Source organism: Arachis stenosperma, chromosome 1 (genome assembly GCF_014773155.1).
Source record: "Arachis stenosperma cultivar V10309 chromosome 1, arast.V10309.gnm1.PFL2, whole genome shotgun sequence".
NCBI classification, from domain to species: Eukaryota; Viridiplantae; Streptophyta; class Magnoliopsida; order Fabales; family Fabaceae; genus Arachis; species Arachis stenosperma.
In genome coordinates, this window is record NC_080377.1 from 15548481 (window position 1) to 15573061 (window position 24581).

At 33.4% G+C, this 24581-nt stretch overlaps 3 protein-coding genes across 6 annotated transcripts; 1 reads left to right on the top strand and 2 right to left on the bottom strand.

Annotated features, from left to right (window-relative positions):
- Window positions 1–188: 188 nt before the first annotated feature.
- On the top strand, window positions 189–6952 carry LOC130943165 (PI-PLC X domain-containing protein At5g67130-like). The gene is made up of 9 exons (XM_057871058.1): window positions 189–294; window positions 403–462; window positions 547–672; window positions 793–930; window positions 1043–1141; window positions 1944–2247; window positions 5085–5308; window positions 6327–6413; window positions 6520–6952. The coding sequence occupies exons 1-9, from the start codon at window positions 283–285 to the stop codon at window positions 6709–6711; spliced, it is 1242 nt and encodes a 413-aa protein (XP_057727041.1). The 5' UTR covers window positions 189–282; the 3' UTR covers window positions 6712–6952.
- Window positions 6953–8376: 1424 nt separating this feature from the next.
- Window positions 8377–12688, bottom strand: LOC130941944 (probable serine/threonine-protein kinase At1g01540). Its single transcript, XM_057870590.1, has 8 exons — window positions 10678–12688; window positions 10490–10594; window positions 10256–10378; window positions 9894–10064; window positions 9681–9810; window positions 9368–9577; window positions 8980–9181; window positions 8377–8796 (listed from the first exon to the last, which is right to left on the bottom strand). Exons 1-7 carry the CDS (start codon window positions 11355–11357, stop codon window positions 9050–9052), a joined length of 1551 nt encoding a protein of 516 aa, XP_057726573.1. The 5' UTR covers window positions 11358–12688; the 3' UTR covers window positions 8377–8796; window positions 8980–9049.
- Window positions 12689–12959: 271 nt separating this feature from the next.
- LOC130972655 (nicotinate phosphoribosyltransferase 2-like) lies at window positions 12960–22888 on the bottom strand. 4 transcript variants are annotated; one of them, XM_057897190.1, is made up of 16 exons: window positions 22510–22888; window positions 22028–22243; window positions 21622–21758; window positions 21016–21135; window positions 20775–20909; window positions 20605–20666; window positions 20054–20129; window positions 19490–19591; window positions 18705–18821; window positions 17094–17152; window positions 16478–16652; window positions 15038–15172; window positions 14852–14950; window positions 13955–14063; window positions 13419–13531; window positions 12960–13318 (listed from the first exon to the last, which is right to left on the bottom strand). In XM_057897190.1, the coding sequence occupies exons 2-16, from the start codon at window positions 22128–22130 to the stop codon at window positions 13241–13243; spliced, it is 1620 nt and encodes a 539-aa protein (XP_057753173.1). In that variant the 5' UTR covers window positions 22131–22243; window positions 22510–22888; the 3' UTR covers window positions 12960–13240. The 4 variants fall into 4 exon arrangements, with proteins under 4 accessions (XP_057753173.1, XP_057753174.1, XP_057753172.1 ...); XM_057897191.1 differs by having other exon boundaries at window positions 22028–22246; XM_057897189.1 differs by having other exon boundaries at window positions 21611–21758; window positions 22028–22246; window positions 22510–22887.
- Window positions 22889–24581: the final 1693 nt, after the last annotated feature.

The following is a 24581-nucleotide window of genomic DNA, read 5'->3' on the forward strand; positions in this document are numbered from 1 at the left end:
TATATTGTGCATCGTTAGATTTAAATTTGTTTTCAAGATTATTAGAGAAACCGGGTCTAAATTGGTAGTTGAATTTTTCAAAATATTAGAAATTTCCTCCCACATCAAAACCATCTATTTCTTTTTGTTCAGTCTCCGTATACAATATTAATAAATCAAAGCATATATAAATATTGTTAATTTGTTACGTGGGGAAAATGAAATACATTACTACATTACTAATTCTCTCTCTTTCCTTTCCTTGTCTCTGTCTTTGAAGGGAACACCAAGTAAAAATCCGATATGAAAATGAAGGCATGAAGTCATGAACATATTATATAGCTTAGCTTACTGTATTGCGATGTTTATTAATTTAAATTCAGTAATATATATTTCTTATTCTTACGTATGTTATATTCACAGAGTGAAGTGGTGATGATTGTTGTAGCGCTTTGTCTTATAAACAGGTCGTCAAGCCTCAAGGTGAGTGGCATTTGAGTTTTGCTGAAATTAAACTCATGATATAATTATGAATGTTTTAATTTGCGTGTGATTGAACACATACAGCAAGGAGAAACATGTGCGTCATCAGGAGCCCAATGCGACGCAGGGCTTCAATGCGAAACATGCCCTGCAAATGGGAACACAAGGCCAAGATGCACTCGCACTCAACCAACCATGCCAACTTCAAAAGTAACTCTTGCTAACTATATGATTTTAGGAATAAGATTAAACTTTTAAAATAATCCCTGAAATTGGATTTGAGTACTCCAAACACTTTAGTAGCCCTTTTGTCTGTTTTTGAATTGGTAGGTGAAAGGTTTGGCGTTCAACAAATACTCGTGGCTGACGACACATAATTCATATGCTGTGTCCGGCACAAAGTCGGAGACGGGATCTTCTATTATATCAGGCACCAACCAGGATTACAACGTTACCCATCAACTCAATGTAAAAACCTCTGCTTCTTTTATCTAGAGAGAAATTCCAATATTGAAGAGAATCTAATGCATCATTTATCTTTTTGGTAATCCATTTTACATTGCCTTAAATAATAATGCAGAATGGTGTTCGAGGCCTTATGTTAGATATGTATGACTTTGAAAACGATATCTGGTTATGTCATTCCTTTGGAGGTCAATGTTTCAACGCTACTTCATTTGTAAGTGCCATCAACCTGCTAACTCTAATTTGTCAATTTATTAATTGGGTAGGTCAATTTCGTCCTTTACTATATTTTTAGTTTCACTTGAATTTTCTAATCAAGTAAATAGTAAACTGAGAAATAGGACAAGTAGGATTAGAAAAAAATTATGGTCAACTCACAGATCTTATAAAAAAAAAAAAGTCATTTTTAAAAAAGTTGAGATAAATTAATAAAATTATGAAAAGAAGATCAAATAAGGTAAAATTACAACGATTGGGCTTATTTATTAAAAAATAGGATGGAATGATATCTTAAAAACTTATTTGATATTTTTTTCCTTCTTTTATTTATAGATTTATAAATCTATAATAAAATTCTTAAAATAATTACTTATCATCCCTTATATTTGCTCTAATAAGTTTATCTATCCCTCTATTTTTTCTTTTGGACAAATTTGTTCTTCACTATTAAAAGAAAAAGACATATTATTATTAGCTAGTTTTCTCCCATACATGTAATAAGGAAGCATTATTATTCTTTTGAAGAGTGGCAAACAAAATGAATTTATCATTTTAAATCTTAATGAGAGACTTTGTGTACTGTGATATCGATTCAATCATACAACTATTACACTAAAATTAATTATCAGTGTTGAATACACATTAAAATATAAAATATATGTTAACAATAAATTAAATTATACATATATTTATATACAAATATATGATAACTAATTTTAATGATTAATTTAGTGTGCGAATAGTATTTTTATAAATCATGATATAATATGATTTTTCTGTCATCTTATGCATGGTAGCAACCCGCCATAGACGTGCTTAGAGAAATTAAATCATTTCTAGAAGGAAACCCGTCAGAAATTGTAACAATCTTCATTGAAGACTATGTGAAATCATCCCAAGGATTAAGCAAAGTGTTCAACGCTTCTGAGTTGAACAAGTATTGGTTCCCAGTTTCTAGAATGCCGAAGAATGGTGAGGATTGGCCAACCGTTGATGACATGGTCCGAAAGAATCAACGGCTGATCGTTTTCACGTCGAAATCATCCAAAGAAGCTTCCGAGGGCATTGCCTACCAATGGAACTATGTCGTCGAAAACCAATGTGAGTCCCCTGCTGCACTCACATAACATCTAATTATTGGAATTTCTATGTGGATATTATTATTATTATTATTATTTATTGAGCTTAATTACTACTATTGACGAGCATCTTTGATAGTGAATGAGATAGTCCTTGTGTATGTGAGTCGATTTGATCTGACCTGACCAAACCTCACTTGCATTGTCACGTTTTGAATGGAGTGAATTTTTCAACCATTAGTTGGATTTTAGAGCGTGTACCAATAATGCAAGATAATTGTTTAAAAATTAAGCATATATAAAAAAGTTAAATTACACCGTTGGTTCCTATATTTTTGGTGAAATTATAAATTATTTTCTTACACTTTAAAAGTTTGTAATTGAGTCCCTAAAGATAATTAAAATTTGTAATTTAATCCCGGCCATTCAAAAAGTGTTTGATTTAACAAAATATTATCAGAATATTCTATATTTTAAACACGTGATCTGCACATATTTACAATAGGGACCAATTTGTAACTTTAGTGAAATTATGGGGACCAACTGTATAATTTAACCATTTGAAAATGACCAAAAATTTTCTAGATTATATGAATCCACCCTACCCCTCCCCAGCTCTCTCACTCTCACTTTCTCACTTTCTAAAATGGCACCCCAACCCCAACGCTCTCTGTCTCTCACCATCGTCGTGCCTCTCGCCTCTGTCACCACGCCGAATTCACTAATAAATTGAGTTGCTATTTTTGTGTTGATTTGTTGCTATTTTTTTCTTAGACATTAAATTGTTCGCTTTGAGCATGCTTGGAAATGGAATTGTTCCCTTTCATTTATCGTCGGTGTTTAGTATTGGGATTGGAAGAGAAGAAAAAGTTGTCGGATGAGAGAGGCGAGATGGAGAAAGGAGGCGAGACCCGACTCGTGAGCACAAATGCGGTGGATCCGGCGTAGCGACGGTGAACCGAGGTGAGAGATAGAGAGTGGTGGGGTTCGGGTGTCGTTTTAGAAAGTGAGAAAGTGAGAGTGAGAGAGTTGGGGAGGGACGGAGTAGGTTCAGATAGCCTAAGGAGTTTTTGATCACTTCAAATGATTAAATTACACAGTTGGTCCCTATACTTTCACTAAAATTACAAATTGGTCTCTGTTGTCAAACATGTGCAGGTCACATGTTCAAAATAGAGAATATTCTGAGAATATTCTATTAAATCAAACACTTTTTGAACGACGGAGACTAAATTACAAATTTTAATTCTCTTTAGGGACCCAATTATAAACTTTTAAAGTGTAGGGACTACTTTGCAATTTCACTGAAAGTGTAGGGACTAATTGTGTAATTTAACCTATAAAAAATTAATCATGTTAAATGTATATTAAAATTAGCTATTAAAATTAGTTATTAGAATAAAATATATATTATAAAATAATACTTTTGATTTATGTCATGAAGATTTTATTATGTTTTTATGTTGGTTGTCGAAAACTTAATACAGTCTTTTTCCTTTATCCAAATTTAGAACCGATTATGTACTGTAAATGTAATATAGACGAAGTTAGAATAAAATATATATTAAAAATAAATTAAATTATACATATATTTATACACAAATAAATATATAGTGACTGATTTTGATAATTAATTCTAATATATAAATAGCTTTTTTTTAATAGATAATACCATTCAATTGCATGCTAGCTATGATCAATGTCAAATATTATTGATTTCAGAATTCTTTCACAAAATTTTCGTACTTCATGTTGCCATCTATTTTATTATATTTAAATTTTGAGAAAAATTTTACCTTTTTTTTTTAGAGATGCTAAAATGATATTTTTTATTTATAAAAGAAATACTCTTCCTTTTTATAATTTTTAAATTTTTTTTAAATTTAAAATTTTTTGTATTAACTAATGTTAATTTTACTTATTTTTTAAGAAAAATTAAAAAAGATCTTTTAGCAAAAATTTTATTTTTTTGTGATTAAATTTTGTTTACTAAAACACTTTTTAACAAATTATTTTTTTACTGATTAAATTGTATTTTTTACTAAAATATTCTTTTAAAAAAATTTTAATGATTAAATTATTCTTTTCTTAAGATATCCTTCAATAAATTTTTAGTTATTAAATTGTGATTTTATCAAAATTTTTGTTAAGAATTATTTTTATACTTTATTATTAAATTTTTTGATATCAATATATATTATTTTAATATTATATTAAAAAAATCTTACCACTGTTAATATATATAACAATTAATATTAATAAATAATTTATTTCATAGAACTATTAAAAATTATTAACAACTTTATCAAAATTTTAAAACAAGTTGAGATGGATAAATTCAAATTTAAAAAATTAACATCTCATTCCTTTATATCTTTACAAAGCAAATTTTTTAATAGTTAAAAATTATTGAAGGGTATCTTAAGAAAAATAATTTAATCATTAAAAAGTTTTTTAAAAAATATTTTGAAAAATACAATTTAATCAATAGAAAAATAATTTGTTAAAGACTATCTTGATAAATAAAATTTTAATCACAAAAAAAATTTACTAAAAGATATATTTGTAAAAATAATTTTTTTTTTTGAAAAATGGGTGAAGTTAATGTTGGTTAACATAAAAAATTTTAAATAAATTAAAGATAAATTTTTTTAAAAGTTATAAAAAAAAGTGTATATTTTACAAATAAAAAATATTATTTTAATATTTCTCAATAAAAGAGTGAAATTTTCTCTTAAATTTTTGTACAATTTTCATCTACTTTATTACTATTATTACCTTGCAAATATTTGAATGTGTAAATCCTAAATAGATATACGAATATGACTATATGTACTCCAATTGAATGATTATATATAGATGGAGATGGCGGAATGAAAGCTGGTTCTTGTCCAAATCGTGCGGAATCTTCAGCTATGAACACGAAGTCAAGGTCCCTTGTTCTTCAGAACTATTTTCGCACCGATCCGAATGCAAGTGAAGCATGTGCTGACAATTCAGCACCATTAATTAGCATGATGAAGACTTGCCATCATGCTGCTGGAAATCGCTGGCCAAATTTCATTGCTGTTGATTTTTACCAGGTATGCATTCTTCTTATCACTATTAATACCACATCAATTTAAATATTCTCTATTATTTAAATAAAACGTGTAATTTTTGGGATGAGCAATGCTTTTTGTGATTAATAAAATTTATTATTTTTAGTCGATATTTAGTCAATTCTAAATAATAAAAACTAAATTTTAAACATTAAATCCTAAACTCCAATAATATAAAAAAAAAAGTGTTTTAAATCACTAACATTTCTCTTTTGCAATATCAAAAGATCACCGCAACAAAAGGGCAAAACATAGGTCTTTATATGCATTTTCTACTTTTATTATTAAAAGTGATTAATAAAAAAATAAAAACTTTGTTTCTTTATAGCATAAAAAAATGGTAAATAGTTCAATAATGATATTTTCATATGAAATTTACATTATGAATCGTTAGATGAATTAAAAGATTTGTTAAATATATTTAACTAAACGATCTAAAAATTTATAGTGTGATCTTTACGTGAAACATCATCATTGAAGTATAAAAAATACATATATACACAAAAAGTTGTGCAAACGATACTTCTTGTTTAGTACACAATGAAAATATTAGTAGGAAAAATAAGTTTTTTTTTTTTAAATTAGGAATGAAATTTAAATTCCTAACTTTTAGGTGAATATGAAAAATTTATACCATTTAAGCTATAGTTTGTTGACAGTAAAAAAAATAAATTACAATAAAAAATGTTAGATACAAAATCATTAGGGATAAAATAAAAAAATTTGAAATAAAAACAATAGGGATAAAACATATGGGGCCTTCTAAATTCTAATGAATTCCCTTAAAAAAATCTAAAATTAAAAAAAAAAGTTTGATATTCGGTAACAAGTAACAACAACTCTTGGGCCTTTAATTTTTGGCTCATCAGATCAACGAGTTGTCATTAGCAAAACTGCAAAACATTTTATTTATTTATTTAATCTATCTATCTTTGAACAAAGAAACACAATCTGCCAAAGTTATATCATAATCCGTTATTATCATATATTTGTTATACAGAGGAGCGATGGCGGAGGAGCCTCAGAAGCTGTTGATGAAGCAAATGGTCACTTAACTTGTGGATGTAACAACATTGTCTATTGCAAGGTTTCTCACTTCTTTTAGCTACGTTTCTCTTTAAACTCTAGTATCTATAAAATTTATGCTTTACTTTTTTGAATATCAAACTTGATATGGATATGTGTGTATGCAGGTAAATGCTACATATGGAACGTGCCAAGTGCCTCCGATTTCTCCGCCACCACCTGCAGCTCTCGCTACCCCCCCTACGGCTGGAGGAAACCAGCCGTCAAAAAACATCGCTTTTATAAACACCATGCCGGCCAAACTGCTGAATTTGTTTGGTGTAATTTTGGGGATGGCAACTTTCTTATCTTGGCCATAAGACTTCAATTGTATTTCATAGCACTTCCTTCTTTTAGTGTGTTTCTGAGTTAAGATCCGGGAAAAAATGAGTAGAATATATAGGACTTGAAATTGAAGAGTAGATAGATTACCCTTGAGCTTTTACACATGTAGATAAAGCATTCTTAGTCCTTAGTATTTGAAAACACGTTTGTAAATTGACCATTTATATTCGTGTACATGATTTCATCCATACCTATAAGATACATCTATTTATTATACAAATAATAAGAGATTCCTTGAAATGGTTAATATTTTGGTTTCAAAATTTTAATAATCCAAATATCCATACATCAGGGAGTTGGGGCATAATAAAGAATTTGAAAATAAGAAAAAAATAAAAAAATATATTATAAATACATAAAAAAATACGGATAAATGTTATAATGTCCACTTAAAAAAATTGTGAGTTCTTATCAGTCTACCAGTACCAAATCCTAATACTAGTAGTACGAAAACCATTGCTTAACTAACTGTGCATTTGCGCTACAAAGTTTGGTTAAGTGGCATCAATGTATGCCTTACTTGAAAAGTGTATCGGGTTTAAGCTGTGACTAGAAAATAATTATATAAAAGCCATGGAAAGGAGAGGTGTGTGTGTATATGTCATATAACTTAACCCAAAAATAAAAACTAATGTACATTTGGATTAACCTATCATTATAGCTATTTTAGTTTTGATTTACTACAACTACAATTAAGAATGGCAAATATCATTATAATTATTTTAGTTTTGATTTACCACAACTATAATTAGGGATGGCAAAAGAACCTGCGTTCAAAGATACCCGCGGGAATTACCCATAAAAGGAAGTTAATGGAGACTCACAAAATTTTCACAGAAATAGGGACCAGCTCCCACGACTAAACAGAGACAATGCGGGAATTGAGATACCCACCCTACAAAGACCTGCGAAATTTCCATGAAATAAAATTTACTTAAATATCTTTTTATATATATGTTATATAAATAAATAACTCTAACTCATTTTATTTTAATTTATATGTTAAAAATTTTATGTCTGTTATTATGTTAATTTGTGTTTGAATTATGTTTGATTTGATATATTTCCTTAAAGTATATAAAATTTTATTATGGTTATATTAATTAATTTTAAAAAATTAAAATTTAATAATATCTAATTATCCATGAATATCCCGGGGTATCCGCCTCCCCTGCAAAGAGAAACGCCCCCTGAAGACCATTGTCATCCCTAACTACAATCTTTGAAAAGTAAAGCAATACCAAACCAATATCAGAAGGACCTTTATCATAAGATGAGACCTTGCCATCTTAAAGATTCATGCCAAAATTTTCCTTTTCATGGTCAACAAGGTCTAGGATCTGGTGAAACTTATCTTTCTCCTTTTTTATGAAAGATTTTTCATACCATAAAAGTATCAATTGTGGGCCTTGCTCTTATGAAGAGCATAAAAACTCAGCCCCATTAACCAGAAATCTTGTCTCAAGAATTATCTTGGTTCACTCATCTTCAAAGAGAGAGGATACAATGATTCCAAAATTGGACACTTTTTGGAGTCTTCACTCTTCACCCAGCTGTTAAGGTCTCCCCAAATCACAAAAAAAGTTCCCTACTTAATGCAACATGGAAGGTAAAGTACAATAGCATTGGAAAGACAGAAATTTATCATCTAATGCAAGTTGCATTTCATTCACAAATGTTTTTATGTACCATTGGTTGTTACATGAGGGTATCACTTTTACATCTTTTCACTCAACGCAATATATCCATTATTCACCATTAAACTGCTTATTCAATTTTAAAGGAAAACAAAACTATAAGTACTTTACATCGTTCAATCAGCTAAGGGGTGTGGACTCACACCTTAATATGTACATTTATAATTTCTCTCATAAATCTTACACTTAATTACACATCTCAATTGAGTATTTATATCTCAACATGACCTGCTGGGTGCTACAATATGTTACAAAGTACAAACTTTCAATCACATAATCAGATCAAGCATGAGAAGCATTACAACATTTTTTATTCAATGAATGAAGCACATTTACATGATTGACATTAAATTAAAAGCACATCTGCAAAAAACACATGGGACAAAGTAAGCAAAGCAAATCTTGTGTTAAGGTTATTGTTGGTATAGGATGAGTGGAAGAAGCCACAAACAAAGTAGAGCAATATATGTAAAAGTCTCATGGATGTAAATTGATTTCGGCATGTTTTTACAACAGATTGTAAAGGGACTAGGGAGGGATGGTTACCGTAATCTTTTTGGTCACTAAACGAGACCCCAGCAGCAAATTCTATACTCAGCTTCGCTTCTTGGTAGCTTCATCTTGTCTCATTGTCCTGCATCCCACTTTCAGTTCTACAATCATCGCTGGAAACAGTTGCCTCCTCTTTTGGATTGTCGTTTACTTTATTCTTGGGCGTGTATCCCGATTCCCTTCTAGCTCTACGATCCTGAAACAAGATAAAGAAACTTTATTAATGAGTAACAAAACAACTTCCTGTTGTGAACATTAAATGTCAGGGATGCAATGTAAGGTCTTCATTGAACTTCCAAATTAAAGAAAACCCAAACCGCAGGTAGCATTTCTTAATTATTCAACAATTATGATACTGAGGTCATAGCAGAAAAGCTCTAACCTCTTTGTAAGGGGAATCTTCAGCTTCAAGCATGTGTACAATATGTCCCATTTTAGGCCGCTTTTGTGCATTCGAGTCTGTGCAGCGCAATGCTACAATAAGTACTCTCTTTAGGGCCCTTGAATTCGGTTTCTCAGGGAGTTTGGGATCCAACACTCCCTCTGCATTTCTGTTACCAACCATCTTCTTTAGCCAGTCAACTAAATTCACCTGAAAATTTCAGCTTTTCAGTTTACAAGTGAAAAAGACAATATCTAAAGAGTCTAAAGACTAACATCTCAAATGCAGTTTTGCAACAGCAGACAGAACAAACCTGCTCCGATGGCCGACTATAATCAACAGGATTCCTGCCTGTAATTACTTCCATTATAAGGATTCCGAAACTATACACATCGCTTCGCTCATTCAACATGCCAGTACTTGCATATTCAGGAGCTACGTATCTGTTGAAAAGATTATATGTAAGGGAACATATGGAAGAGTTTACCAAAGAAAGAGAAATGTGAACAAGAGAGAGTGTACAAACCCGAATGTACCCATTACACGAGTCGTAATGTAGTTGCTATCAGAGTCAAGGAGTTTAGCAAGTCCAAAGTCAGACACCTTTGAATTCCATTGCTTGTCAATCAAAATATTGCTCGATTTAATGTCGCGATGAACAACTTTGGGTTCCAACCCCTCATGAAGATAAGCTAACCTATATTGAAACATAGCAGTTCTAACTCATGACCAACTAAAAGCAATTATGCCAATGAATTAAAAGGAATTATATCCATAAATTGAAATTAAATTATCCTTGAAAAATAAAATAAAACAAAAAAGCCCACCAAATAATAAAGGAAAATGAAGTTAAATAATGCAAGTTAATTTGAAGGTTTTTTTACTTACCCTTTTGCAGTTCCAAGAATTATGTTCATTCTAATTTCCCAAGTGAGAGGACTACAAGGTCCAACATCGCCATGCAGCCATTGCTCCAAGTTTCCGTTATCAACGTACTCATATACAAGCATTCTGTTAGAGGCGAAAACTCACTTCATTATAATCAATTTATAACAAAAGAATATTACTATATTAGGGCACAAATATAAGAAGAGAAGAGAAGAGAAGAGAGTAAATAAATACCTATGAGCACCTTCAGCACAATACCCGAGCAACCTCACCAGATTCTTATGCCGAACTCGCCCTATAGCTTCCACCTCAACCTTGAACTCTTTCTCAGCTTGACCTCTAAGGTTCCAATTCAAATTGAAGTTGTAGTACACATTCAACACACCAGAAAAGATAAAAATAAAAATAAAAAAAAAGCTTACTTATTATTGAGCAAATTCTTGATGGCAACATGAGTGTTGTCGTTGAAGATGCCGTGGTAAACAATCCCGTAGCCTCCTTCGCCGATAACGTTGTCGTTGGCGAAGCTATTGGTGGAAACTTCAAGCTCCCTGAGGGTGTACCAGTGTCCCCAACCCAAATGCGAGACCTCAGGGATCACCGTAGGAGCCTGCTGATTATGCTCCAATGCCTCTCCGCTTCCGTGATTCGATTGCGAAGATGACCTCACGAAAGCCCGTTCCGGGTACGATATTCTGTGGTTCTTCCCAATCTCAAACTGAATTCTCTTAAACCCCAAAGCCGCGTTGTTGTTGTTGTTGCTGTTGTTGCTTTCTTCTGCTTCTGGTGGCGGCGGGTGAGGGTCCGGCTCAGGAGTGGGGTCGGGCTGGCAGGGAAGCCCAACGGGCTTGGGAGAAGAAGAGGAATGGGTGGGCTCTATCTTGATTTCTTGGATTTCTTTGGAGACGTCGGGAATGGTGTGGCGGTTTCTCTTATTGGTTGTGGAGAGCTTGGAGGCGAGCCAGAGGGAGATGAGGACGAGGATGAGGACAATGGCGGCGCCGACGCAGACACCGCCGACCACCCAGAGGCGGAGACCGAAGATTGATGTTTGCTTGGAGAGCTGGTCGTTCATTGTTGGCGGTGTGGGATGGTCGGGCATTGGGCTTCAGTTAACTTAACTAACAGTAGTTAAGTTAACTAACTGAGTTAATGTTTATGCTACTGAAGACGAGTTTGAGTGGTGAGAGTGAGGAAGGAGGAGGGAGAAAGGGAGTGTGAATGGGAGTGGAGGCAAGCTGGCATGATGGGACATTTTGAAGAAGAGAGAGAAAGTGAATGATGAAGAAAGAGGAATGTGTGTTGAGAGTGGCGATGACGCGGGGTCAAATTTTTGCTATGTTCGATCCCATTTTATCCTGACATCGCCATCGCGGGTGGGTTCTGACAGCTTCTCTTATCGTGGCCTATTATGCGACAGTTAAGGCAATATGCATCTAGTAGCCTTTCATATTTGAAGCTAATCCACGGACGCTCTCCTCTCTTGATCCAGAAGCCTGTTTGTAGTGGTTTGGTGGCATCTCTCGCTACTTCGAACTTGAGAAATTCTCTCATTAGTACACCATCCACTATTGGGTTCTCGACTTCTGCCAATATTCTCATCATATTGCCTATGGCTCTAGTTGTTTTCACTCTCATATAATCAACTGGAACTCCATGTACTTGAATCCAGAATTCCATGTATTCATGACTTACCTCATAGATTGAAACATCTTGAGACTAATACTGCAGGTTTATTAGACTATCCCTGATATTCCACGAGCCGTTGTGGAGAATCTTTAATCCATAGGTAATGTTTTTAAAGCTAATGACCATTTTATTTCTCCCTACTTCTGTGATAGCCACTCCAGTCCGATTGTCCCAGAGACCGAGTAAGGTCTTTTTGCATATCTTAAATTTTACTTCTTTGTCTGATAACACTTTCTCCACTAAGTTGAGATGGAACATATCCTGCATTTCTGTTGAGATTGGAACGCGAAGAAAAACAAGAAGGAACAACAAAGAAGAAAGAAAAGAAGGAAGAGGAGGAGGAGGAAGGAGGATGCTGGCGACGAATGTTACTTAGTGAGTGTGATGATGGGTGGAAAACTCTCGGTGAAGGGCTTTAAGTAAAGGGTTATTGCTATTCTTAATTCTTCCTCTATCCTGGTATAATATATGGTCTAAGTGATAGAATGGTAGAATGGTTCAAGATTTGGTTATGTTTGTGTTGGGATTGTGCTTAATTTGCTTGTTTGGAGCTAGTGATATATGTGTTTAAGGAATGGTCAATGCTATTTGGTCAGGACCTGGCGTTCTAGGTTGACTTTCCAGACGAGAGGAAAATCTCTCCCAATGAGAATTGCATTACCAGCTTCAGCTTGTATCGCTAAGTATAGAACTCCTCGTAAAAATAAAGATAAAATAAATAGTATAAAAATTATATACAATTATTTGTTTTTTTTTTCGTTTATATAAAGGTGTAAAGTTAATGGTCCATTGTAAAGGGTGTATTTAACTATTTAGTTAGTTACATATCGCCTTTTTTTTTTTTATCCTAAAGGGCATTTTGTTATTCTTTCAAAAGCATAATAGTAGAATCATAGAAATAAACGGGAACTCTATCTATTTCAGTTACAAAAGTTTTTTTTTTCTCTTTAGGGTTAGATATTTTATAGAAATATTATACAATTTTGAGATTAAAAGAAAGGATAAATTACACCCATAAATAACACGCTCTCCGCACTGTACTTTTTATATTTCAACAGAAAAATGCCAACAATGTAACTTTAAGTAATGAATTAACATTGCGGTCAAGGGCAAAGATAGATTATTAGGGATGGAAAAAAAATTATTACTCCTTTACAATTTAAAATACAGTTAAAAACACACTGAATCTATGCTATACTGGATGACAGGATTTTTTTTTTTTTTTTTTTTTTTACAGAAATCCTCTTTGCCCAAATTATTAGGTTCTCATAATATGCTACTTTATTTTCTTTATTATTACTGCAACTCCCCAACCGGTGCCTCATTGAGCCACAAGAAATGAATGAAGTCATATAACTTTGCGCTTACACTAACCTGCTCATAAATGAGGGAAAAGGAATTCAGATTCAAAATCATTCAAGAAAAAAATAAAATAAAATAAAATAAAAGAGAAGCATAGAACAGTTTCTGTGACCTTGTATGGAGTAGGATTAAGCCTCCTCATGTGATCAGGTCGCATTTGTTCAAGTTGCTGGATGCATCGCTCCCTAATGTCCCTTAGAGTTGGCAAAGTTTCCCGTCTTTTATCTTCAAAATAAAATCATTAAGTTACTTAATTGCATATCTGAAATGCAGATGAATGATTGCTCATAACCCATTTCAAATACTTTTGAAAACCTGATAACACATGATCATTTCATTTCATGTGTGAAATGATACATTTGACAACTGTATCATTGCCATATGAGATAACATCTTTCATAAAATTCTTTATTGTCTTAGCTTATGGTGTAACAGCGTGTAGCAAACGTAGCATGCAAACAAATTACAATAATTAATAAGAAATCATTGAAGTGGAAAGAAAATGAGGGGAGGAAAATGGACAAAGCTTCACATTTCAACCTCTATTTCCCTCCAAAATAAAAACTCAAATATAGCTGAGCATACAGAGAATTTTAGTTATCAATGACCACCAAATTGATATCCATATTTTTGGTAATTTGTTCTCACCTGAATTACCAGGCCAGTAGCACCTTAGAAGCTCCTCAACTTGCTGTGGCACCACATATGCCCTCTTGGATTCTTGGAAGGGATGACGGCACAGGATCCTTTCTCCCACCTATGAATTATAAGAATAACTAAATAATGTTTGTGCAGCCATTTTTTAACTACACATGGCTAGCCAATAGGATTAAACCATAGTGTTGCAAGGGCATGAGACAATTCAATAATGCAAGGCTTCCTGATCATTAATTGATTTTAGACTAAACTTGCTGATAGTCCCTCAAAGATACATGTGATATGATATCAACTGAGTACTCAATTTACTCCCTCAAGAATTCACGTCGTATCAATTTAATTCTTAAAAGATTTTTTACATCAATTTAGTCTATGAAAAGGACACCAAGTAGATACCATATTCATTCTTTTAAGGAATAAATCGACGTAGAATTTACTTTTTTCAGGTACTAAATTGATGTAACAAATCTTTGAAGAACTGAATTGATGTGATGTATTCTTTTAGGGACCAACTTAACGTCAAAAATCTTTCAGGGACTATACTGAAGTCGCATGTATCTTTACGGAACTAAATAGATAATTTAGTCTTGATGATTTATATTATTCAACAGAGTGAAGAATAGCCACTGGATATAGCTTTACATCAATGAAAGTTCACTATCAATAATTGCACAGAAAAGGGGTATTCTTTGTCCCGTTCACCCTAAGGTAAGGCTGGACCAGAAGGGACCTTATCAGTGTGGCAGAGAGACGAGAGTAACTCAATAGATAAATAAGTACAGGCTTCAACCTAAACATTACAATTTTCTAGTTCTTCTCGTACTACAACCGGGTTATTCTACCCAGGGAAAAGAAAGAATATAGTATGATCCAGTGTAAAAAAAATACCTTAGGAGATGGTTCATTTTCCCCAGTCATGATGTCTACCAGGGGATAACCTTCTTTACCATACAACCTATAGCTTCGCTTCTTACATGGAATAGAGACCTAGATTGCAGAAGGAACAAAGAAAAGGATTATAATTGACAATCAGCATGTGATTACAATAACATTTACAATTCAGCATATTCAAACCTTCGACACATCTTCAGAAAGTTTGATACGAGGCTGATTATTTATGTCAACCAACTTGAAAACTACACCTAAAGCAGCTTGAGCATAACATGTGACCAGGTATGTACCAATTCCAAAGGCATCAACCTCATGACCCTGTAGAGTAAATCAAAATCAAATGGGAAGGGTAGGATGATCAATCATTTACCTTTGTTAATTTTTCAAGACACAATAACCAACTAAGTCCCATTATTGAGGCCAGACCTGTTGTTAATCCCCCCGCCATTTTTTTTCCAAATCACTAGATAAAATTGTTTTCATTACGGGTAGTGATACTTGCACAACCAATTTGGCGTAAACTTTACACACCTAAGATCTAAAGGTAGAGAGAGTAGGTAAGTGAGAATCAAGTAGGGTCCATAATTAATCTAATGGTGATAAAGTTGGTGTGCAAATGAGAAACACCTCTTTGAACGTAAAGATATCATTTTCCTTCCATTACATCATCCACTCTTACACAAACAAACCAATCAAAAAGAGGATATCTTCTGAAGAAAGTAATGTCCTCTATATTCTCTTTAATAAGTCAGCATTACACATTTGGATTGAGAACTATCACTTATTTTGCCAGTAGACTCAACAAAGAGACTAGATTTTTCGATTTGGGCTATCTGGCTGGGGGTTACGGTCTATTCACCTTTAACTAGTTTTGTTTAGTTGCAGATTAAGGACTGGATAAGGCAAAAAGTAAATTGAAGGAGGCAAATCAGATAGTATACATAGTTCCTGAGCACTTATTATAGTAACCAAATGTCCAAATTAAATTCTATATTATTAACATCATCTGGTGCTAGGAATCCAGGATACAGCTTCCCATTTGATAAAAAATCGTAAGTTCTACACTTAAATAACGAGGTTTTTAAACACACCTTAATTTATTGATCTTTTGGTTAATAGACAAAATATTTCTAGGATTTAAAGGTCCATTTGGAAGTTTTAAGGAGAAAGAAGATGAATGATGAATTATGGATAATGAAATGGAATGAACATATTGAGGGAGTAAGATAACCATCATAAGATTGTGCCTCAATGTTGTAAAACATAAACCCAGAAACTGACAGATAACCGAGGTACACAAATATGCAACACCAACATAAGCATACTTTTACTCTATCACTATATTACTGCATTTTATGCACACTAGTTATCTCCACATACATGTTATATGTATCAATTTACTAGAATTTATAATATTGAAAATAACTACTGTCAATCAACTTTTCATCTATATATTTTTTTTTAGGAAAAAAGCATTAGAATAACTACCCACCCAATTTAATCTCTAACTTTTTAGGATAGAATTTACATTGTTGTAAACACAAACATGAACACAGCTTAACTATTAAGCTGCTGAATACATAGGCAGAAAGGTACAGGTTCAAGTTAGTAATGAATACTTACCTGTTTGTTTAAAGCATCTATAGTTTCCTCATTGAGGTCATTACTAGCAGTGATAGCCATCTTCCCAAATTCAGGCACTGCAAATTCCTTCTCAATGGAACAAAAGAACTTCCTTGCCTCACAAGACAAATATGCAAGGTCACCAGAGTCCAATCTAATGCCTACAGCTTTGTATCTGCACAGGAAATCATCCAAAACTTACTGAATGACAAGGGAGAATCACATGGTTCTTTTCTTTTCCTGTTTTTTCCACTCCCCTTATTTCTTTTGTAATCAGGAAGAGGCAGGTTACTATGATACTATTTGAACCAATTCATTATAAATTACTGCCCAGTGCATGTAAGAAGGGATATTACAGTCAATTAACAGCTACAATATTTCATATTGAAAATCACAAACATCATAGCAACCCATAATCTAACTATAATGTCTGCAATACCTTACGCTACATATGGTTTTGAGAAAACTATAAGGAAATAGTTACACCCTTCTGAAAAGCTATAGTTTTTGGCAAAGTGCCAAGTGCATAATCCAACCAGAACTATGTAGAAAATGATTTAAAACTTTTTAGAAGGAGATAATAGCAGTAATAGACAAGAGAAACTTTCTCTCATACCCTAAATCCTGGAGAGCTAAAGCTACTGCACAAAAATTAGGAATTCCACTTCTCATGACCTGTCAAAAGAAATGAAATTATCTCAAGAAATAGCTTGTCTAAGAAGAAACAAAGGAATGGACAATAGAAATAAGAAATTTATGAGTAATATAATAAAAAGAAAAAAGGAAAAAAGCTTGTCCAATTCAGACGTTGAAGAGTCAGATGTGTTAACAACATTTAAGTCAGAAATAAAAGGTAGCATTTGGAAGGGAAATAGAGGCTGAGACAAAAACTAAATTAAGTTAACTTAGTTGCATGTTCGTTCTGTCCTGTCGCATCGCAAGCACTTAGTTGCATCACTGCTGGTCCACCATGCCGCCTCTGTTCCCTGTGCTCACCGCACCGCCGCTGTTCCAGTTCCGGGCTGAAGAGAGTTTGAGTTCCTGATCTGTGCTCCCTCCTCTCGAGGAGCTCCAAAAACTGAAGATTCTCACCAGAGCACCTAAGCTCTACCCTGACACAGTCCGCTCCATTCCCTATTCGGTGGCGATGCTGTCTCCTCTCTTCTGCCTCCCTCTGTTCCCTCTTCTGCCCCAATGTTCTCTTTTCTATTTTGATTTTGAAAATCCTCTAGTTTATTAGATTGTTGAATATGATTTTGACATATGTTTATGAGATTATTGTTTTTGATATTATTGTTGTTGGTGGTGGTGGAATTCGGTGATGGCAGAGGTGTGGTGCTGGGGTGAGAGGTGAGGCTGTGAAAGTTTTGGTAATGGAGAGATTGTGAGGAGTAGACTTGAAATATGAAATTTCAAATGAGGACGTTTTAGGAAAGAAATATTAGTAAAGTTTCAGTCTCCGTTCCCAAAAGTTTCAGTTCCCTGAGTCCTAACTTTCTGGAGGTATTGAAGGGACTAAAATTTTGTATATCAAAACTGAAATTTTAGTTCCAATCTCTGACCACCAAACATAATACGAGTCTCAGTCTCAATCCCAGTATCTCAAAACAAACACAGCCTAAAGGACCTTAAAGAGACTTTTACACCTATTTGAGAATGTCAGCATTTGTGCGTTGTACCCCAAAGTTGAGTCTTACACCACCCAATCAATACCCAGTCTTAAATATGAGAAGTTGGCAAATTGAAAATCAATATTATACATATGTTCAGAGAAAATAACGAGGCGCCTACACACAAATGTCTTAGAACAGATCTCATTCATTCATATTGCAGTTATTTGCCCTCAAAAATCATGCAAGCTGTGTGATTCGCCTATTATCTCTCAGCCAAATCGATACAGACCCCAGAAGAACTGATTCCCATCATTTAGCTTATAACAAATTCTTAGTTTTATTCTCAATTATTGCAGACTAAAATATAAATCATGATTGGGAAACAGATGCAATTCATAGTATCCCAATTAAAACATAAACATTCTGTTTTCGTTTCACGAAAGATATAAGGAAAGATAAACAGAAACAACACCTTAGCCTTGTCCCATTAGGTGGAGTTGGCAAAGAAATTATAAATTCAATTCCATACTTACTAGACATTGCTGGATAAAAGGATGCTCAGATGATATATATATAATGTTTAAGAAACAGACTGTTGCAAAGAAGATACTTACATCGTATGTATCCACAAGGGCAAGAAAGCTATCTGGAAATGCCAGTGCATATGATGTGAATGCTGCCAACTCGCTTTGATTGGTCTCACCAAAAATGCCACGCAATGAACTTGACCACTGCACATTGGGAACACGGATTAGTGAACTATGAATATATGATTACATCACCTTGGATCTTTTAAGAGTGCATAATATAAAATATTCTATAATAATAATAATAATAATAATAATAATAATAATAATATTTGTGGAACATTTCCAGAGCAGAAGAGTATATTGCCCGTGCATAGGCATGATCTGAAAGACTAAAAGCATCTTTTAGCCACTGTACTAGATGTTGCTTTATTTTAATCATGTGAACCTAATATAGTGCTAATCAGTTGCATTTGCCAGTTACCTTACATATACAAAGGCATAAGTCTTTCTATAACAGATTGCTATGCATACATTCATGCCATCACCGGTTGAATGTTTTCTTCAATTTCCTTGGTCTTCTAAATAAGAATTCTTTAGTTATGTTAAAAACAACAATATTTTGGCTTCCAAAATTCATGCCATAACAAACCAGAATAGGTAAAATTCTCTAGAACAATGCTAGCATATGCAGTAGTTAACATGAATATCCGTTGTGTGCAAACATTGACTTTTACATTACAGAGTTTATGTATAAACATTTGATATGCATTGATTTAATAAAGAAAAGAGCCTACCATGTTTATATCTTGGCATAAACAATAGAAAAAGAACTATAATAAAAAGGCAACATTATGATCTAATCCTGGCACCTGTATTTTGTTCAGCCATGTTTGAACAAGACTAACGAAATTTTCACAAGTACTTGAACCATCTTTCCTACTAAGTGACTTGTCTATAATCTCATCAAGGCTCTGCACATGACAGCACAGACAAGGTACACATAGAATTAAGTGAAATTATATACCAGGAAATGTGACAGGTCACATAAAAAATAATGATGCCACCAAAAGTAATCACATAAAGATTAACCTACCAAAGGCAGTTCAGCTTGTTTGGCAACGATATTTATCAAAACAAACTAGATTGAAACTCCACCATTAAAAAGAAAAATAAATAGTTTAAAGTTTCATCTTCTGTAATTTTGCAGTTTTGCTTTGACTGCACATTGTGGAAGAATAACATTTATATCTATATTCCCACTAAACAGCAATTCTCCATTAGTTATCATGGACTTTTGCACCCACTAAAAATTTGGAACTATTCTTTCACAAACTAATTTAAAAAGAGAAAAAAGCTATGCTGGGATTGCCTTTGAAAAATCTCTTAAGAAATATCAAACAAATTTAAAAAGCTTCAGTGAAATGGTTACACACCATATATGAGCTAACAAAGGCATGGGAATGAGTACCACGTAGGGGTATCCCAAATAACTTTCCAGCTGCAACATTGCTGATTAGGACACATGAAAAAGTCACAGATGCAAAGTTTAGAAACCCAAATAATGATAACAAAGAAGATCATGGATTTCTTGAATCTTGCAACATGATAGTTTTAATTTTGATAAAATAAAGTGATTTTGGTTAGAGATGCCACTCAGCAGATTTAGCACTACTGCAACACTAAACTCTTCAGACCTGTGATCATGGATTTATCAACATTGGGACTATACAACAAAAAGTCTACCATGTTGTTCTAAATGCTCTAATCAAATATTTCAGTTAGAATTATATTTGATGATATAATTGAAAACATATTGGAATATACCAACATTTTTTTAAGCATTGTAGTTCCACGAAAACTCAAGAATATTCTGTTGGAACTACATGGTATAATGAACATTTCCACATTGAAATTAAAAAAGCAAATAAATGCCGCTAGGAAATATAGGAAATAATTGCTTAATTGATTACTGATAGTATAATACCTGGTTGCATCAAACCCACCGATATAGCAGTACTTTGATGCACTTAGTCCCCCATCAGGACCCTGAGTATAATACAGTCAAAATGAGAATTTCATTTAATTTAATAAATACAAAAAGGCAATTTTTCCTAAAATTACACATTCAAAAGTGGTTTTAAAAAACTTTGTAACCTGAGCCCTTCGTAGTCCAAATTCAAGTAGAATTTTGGATTTTCCAGCAACATTACGGTGTCTTGCAGCATTTGTAGAAACTAATGAGGCATAATTAATAAGATTCACAAATGGTGTTTCTAGCAATTGAACCACCTGAACAGTATAGAAAGTCAACGTAAGGTGAGAATTAAGTTGTCTAAAAGAAACAACTATATAAAAAAGCTTTTAGAGTGAGTATTTGATGGTAGCATGTACTCACGGCAATTGGACCTTCAACTCGCAACAGGGGTATCTTAGGAAAAACAACAGATCCCTCAGGAATAGCATACAACTCAACATCACAACAGTCAATTCCTCTGAGATAATCAAAGAATCCATCCTACAATAATAGTTATCAATTATAAATAACTTATGGTTTATATACAAGGGTTCCATACTAGAAAATGCCAGCAGCATTAAAACTTTTAACAGAATAACGGTGAATACAGTCATCAACCATGTTGTTTGAGACTTAAGCATAGTCCAATGCTATTATAAGAAACATTTTATAAAATTGTAAAAGAATGATAAATATCCCTTTAACAACCAACTGAAGAAATTGCCTTTGTCATAAGTACTCACAATACAAATAATTCTGATCTATCTATACCTAGTTATTATTTCCTACACAAGTTCTACAATCTAATTGGTAATTACTATAACTATCATTTCCTTTATTGAAAAGTCTTCAACGTAACATCTGAAATGATAACAAGAGAAAAACTTTACTCAACACCTAAGATGAAATCATCCTACTCAATCCCACAATGAAACATTAATGTCATGGCCAAGAAAATAATCATAATTTGGTCTACCTCACACGAACCAGGTAAACTTTCCCTGATAAAATTGATCTCATCCTCTGTGAGTCTGAAATTAGCAATGAACCTGATGCATTCCTCCAAACCAGCAAAGACAGTATACTCTCCACCAAATGGATTCTTCCGAAAATATAAATCAAACCTGAAATCAAATTCAAATCTTCTAACATAAACACACACCACCATGCATCTAAGACAAATTAATACTACCAAGTCCAATCTAATCTCCAAAATATGTTGATTATCCAGTAGCTAAAATACAAACACTAACCCTAAAGACTAAACTGAAAGTGTTCAATTCAGCAATAAATAAATAAATCATTTCGAGCTAACTCAGCAACCAAAACACCAAGCAACAGAAGAAAATGCAAATTTAAAAAAGAAAAGAAAAGAAAAGGTAAGAACACTTACACAGCACGTTCTTGATGCTTGCCAGCTTTCCAGTAAGCGTAGGCCATGGTGAATTGATAAAGATCCGTGAGCAGAGGAGTGACCATGGGATTCGTCGGTCCATCTATGGCTCCAACACCGTTCTCCGTCACCTCCATTCTTCTTTGGAATTCGTGTCTCTCTTTCTCTTGTTCGCTTCCACGTTTGTTCAGTTGTCTGTGATGCCCGGCGCTAGCTCTACTTTTATAAAGTGAAATTACGAAGCGAGCGTGTGCGTGACGCAGAAATTAGAAGTAGAAACAAAGAAGCAAGAATTGAAGACTTAGAACTAAGACCGGTTTGAACTTTGAACGAGAAAAAGAAAAAGCGGGAAGTAAAGACAAAATCACAAAAATCAAAGATTGGGAAATATAAGAGGAAAATAGTGAAGTGTTGTTTGGGTTATTTCGAATTAGTTTCTAGACTAAAACTAAATCATGGCGTGCGGATAGACCCTTACCAACCTTAAATAAACCCGATGAAACCTTCACGTCATCAGGCCAAACTAACACCGGGTCTAACAACTGCGTTCAGCAGATCGGCAGCAGAAGGGTGGAGCGGCCGGAAGCATAGTGGAGCAAGGAAGGTAATGTATGAGAGGCAGATATTAACGGCGGCAGCGGCGAGTCTGGGAGGCTCAAAAAGTCAATGAAAAATGCGGTGATGAGAAGTTCGTGTGACTCAAACAGAGGCGAGAGGCTCATCGATGGTGCTGCCGGAGTAGTGGCCGCCGCAGAGAAACGAAGGATAAAGGGGAGAATGGAGAGAATGGAGAGAGGCAATGTGCGGCCATGTGGGTGGGGTGATTGTGCGAAAAGGAATGCTGTGTGAAAGTATGGGATCGAATAAAGATTAATTTGGTTCAACCGGACAACTGAGCTGAGAAATAACTTTAATTCGGTTGAATATTTAGACCGGATACATTTATTTGTATTTGGGTTTGTCACGTTTCGAGATTATTTAACCTGATTGATTCTAGCCTAAATATGTTAGCTCTTTAGATTGGATTCTGGGATCTGAGTCCTACACACCACCAACGATGTGGTTTCGGCCTTTTGAGACTAATGTTAATGTCTCGTGACGTGGTTAATACTTGTGAACTTGGGCTTGGGTCGTTGGGCAAACGGAATAAGAAGAAAAAAAAATAAAGTTTTATAGTTAATAAATTTAATGATTTTATATTTTTATTAATAAAAAATAGATATTATAACTTTATTTCGAGAGATACTTAAAATAGAGTGATGGTTAAGGCACTTGAGGTGTCTTTACGTCAATTCCAAAATAATAGTTAGACCCAATGTACTAGTTATATACAATAGATACTAGACGCCGTGCGTATCAACTCCTGCAATGTTGTAGCTAACGCGTTAAATATCCTATTTGAAAAAAAAATTGATGTCTAAGTCAGTAAAAACATAAATAGTATGTTCACATGAGAATTGTATTGAAAAATAATTGGAATGTTAGAGTATTTATAAGAAGTGATACTATGGTCATTATTTCAAGAGATCTTATCTGAAATTAGTGGATAATTTTTTCCAATATTATATAAAAAATTAGAATTAATCTCTACATACAAGCTTTTTTACTCTAGAAGTCTTACAAGTTCTTAATATCCCTTAACCCTAAAATGCACCTCTTATGGCACGTATGTTTCACGCGTCTTCTTAACAGATTTTTCAATCAATCAACGCGCGAATATATAACTTTCTTTTTCGAAAAGATTTCGTTTCTTTTTTCGAATTTCTTCTGCTTTTTCTTGCATTCTCTTTTCGATCTCTTTCGTGCATTTCTCTCTGCCTTTTCCTTTGTCGTTTACGTAAGTTTCTCTCTCTGTTCTCTTTCTTCGTTTTTCTCCTTTTTCATTGTTTCTGAAATCAAGATCTAAAATCGTTTTGAAGATAATGGATGATTCAACTTCAGATGGTCAGATGAACCAGAGCAAAGTGGATTTTGAATTTGAATCTAATGAAGTTCCTGAGGTGTGGTTTAATTCCAGTTAATAATTGAATATGAATTTGAATCCAATAAGTCGTTTATGATTGTATAGCTGAATAATGCATGGATCTTGCTTGTGAAATTTGTTGTTCATTGTTCCTTATTTGAATTGAATCTGATGTACTAGTTCTGATGAATTTTCTGCATTTTATATCAGATGTTCGGGTATAAATCAGGAATATTTGGGTCTATTTTAGGAAAGTTTAGGTGTATTTACAGTTTATAACTTTTCATCTCACTGCGGGTGAATTATCTTATTCTTTTAGTTGAATTATTTTAGTTTCTGTTTAATGATGATTCATGAATCCGATTTTTGTTAATTTTTATGATGATTTTATAGTTCTATTTGCATTCTATAGTTTATACTTGTTTTAATATGATGTATTTTGGGTATATTTTGCAGCCCTTCTATGGTATTGATGAGCAGTTTGTTTTTCACATACAAGTATTTTTCTCATACAAGTCTTTACAAGTCTTCTCCTCCTTTTACTGTTTTGAATCCAATCAAGTAGCTGAGATGTGGTTAAATTCAAAAGAA

Coding starts and splice junctions, on each gene's coding strand:
- LOC130941944 (XM_057870590.1), bottom strand. CDS start 11,357: ATGCCCGACCATCCCACACCGCCAACAATGAACGACCAGCTCTCCAAG. Junction 10,065..10,255: donor ATTCTTGGAACTGCAAAAGG/GTAAGTAAAAAA, acceptor GTTTCAATATAG/GTTAGCTTATCTTCATGAGG. Junction 9,578..9,680: donor ATAGTCGGCCATCGGAGCAG/GTTTGTTCTGTC, acceptor TGAAATTTTCAG/GTGAATTTAGTTGACTGGCT.
- LOC130943165 (XM_057871058.1), top strand. Junction 931..1,042: donor ACGTTACCCATCAACTCAAT/GTAAAAACCTCT, acceptor ATAATAATGCAG/AATGGTGTTCGAGGCCTTAT. Junction 1,142..1,943: donor GTTTCAACGCTACTTCATTT/GTAAGTGCCATC, acceptor TATGCATGGTAG/CAACCCGCCATAGACGTGCT.
- LOC130972655 (XM_057897189.1), bottom strand. CDS start 22,164: ATGGAGGTGACGGAGAACGGTGTTGGAGCCATAGATGGACCGACGAAT. Junction 21,136..21,610: donor GTTTACCTGGTTCGTGTGAG/GTAGACCAAATT, acceptor CTATTATTGTAG/GATGGATTCTTTGATTATCT. Junction 18,822..19,489: donor CATGGCTGAACAAAATACAG/GTGCCAGGATTA, acceptor CCCAATGTGCAG/TGGTCAAGTTCATTGCGTGG.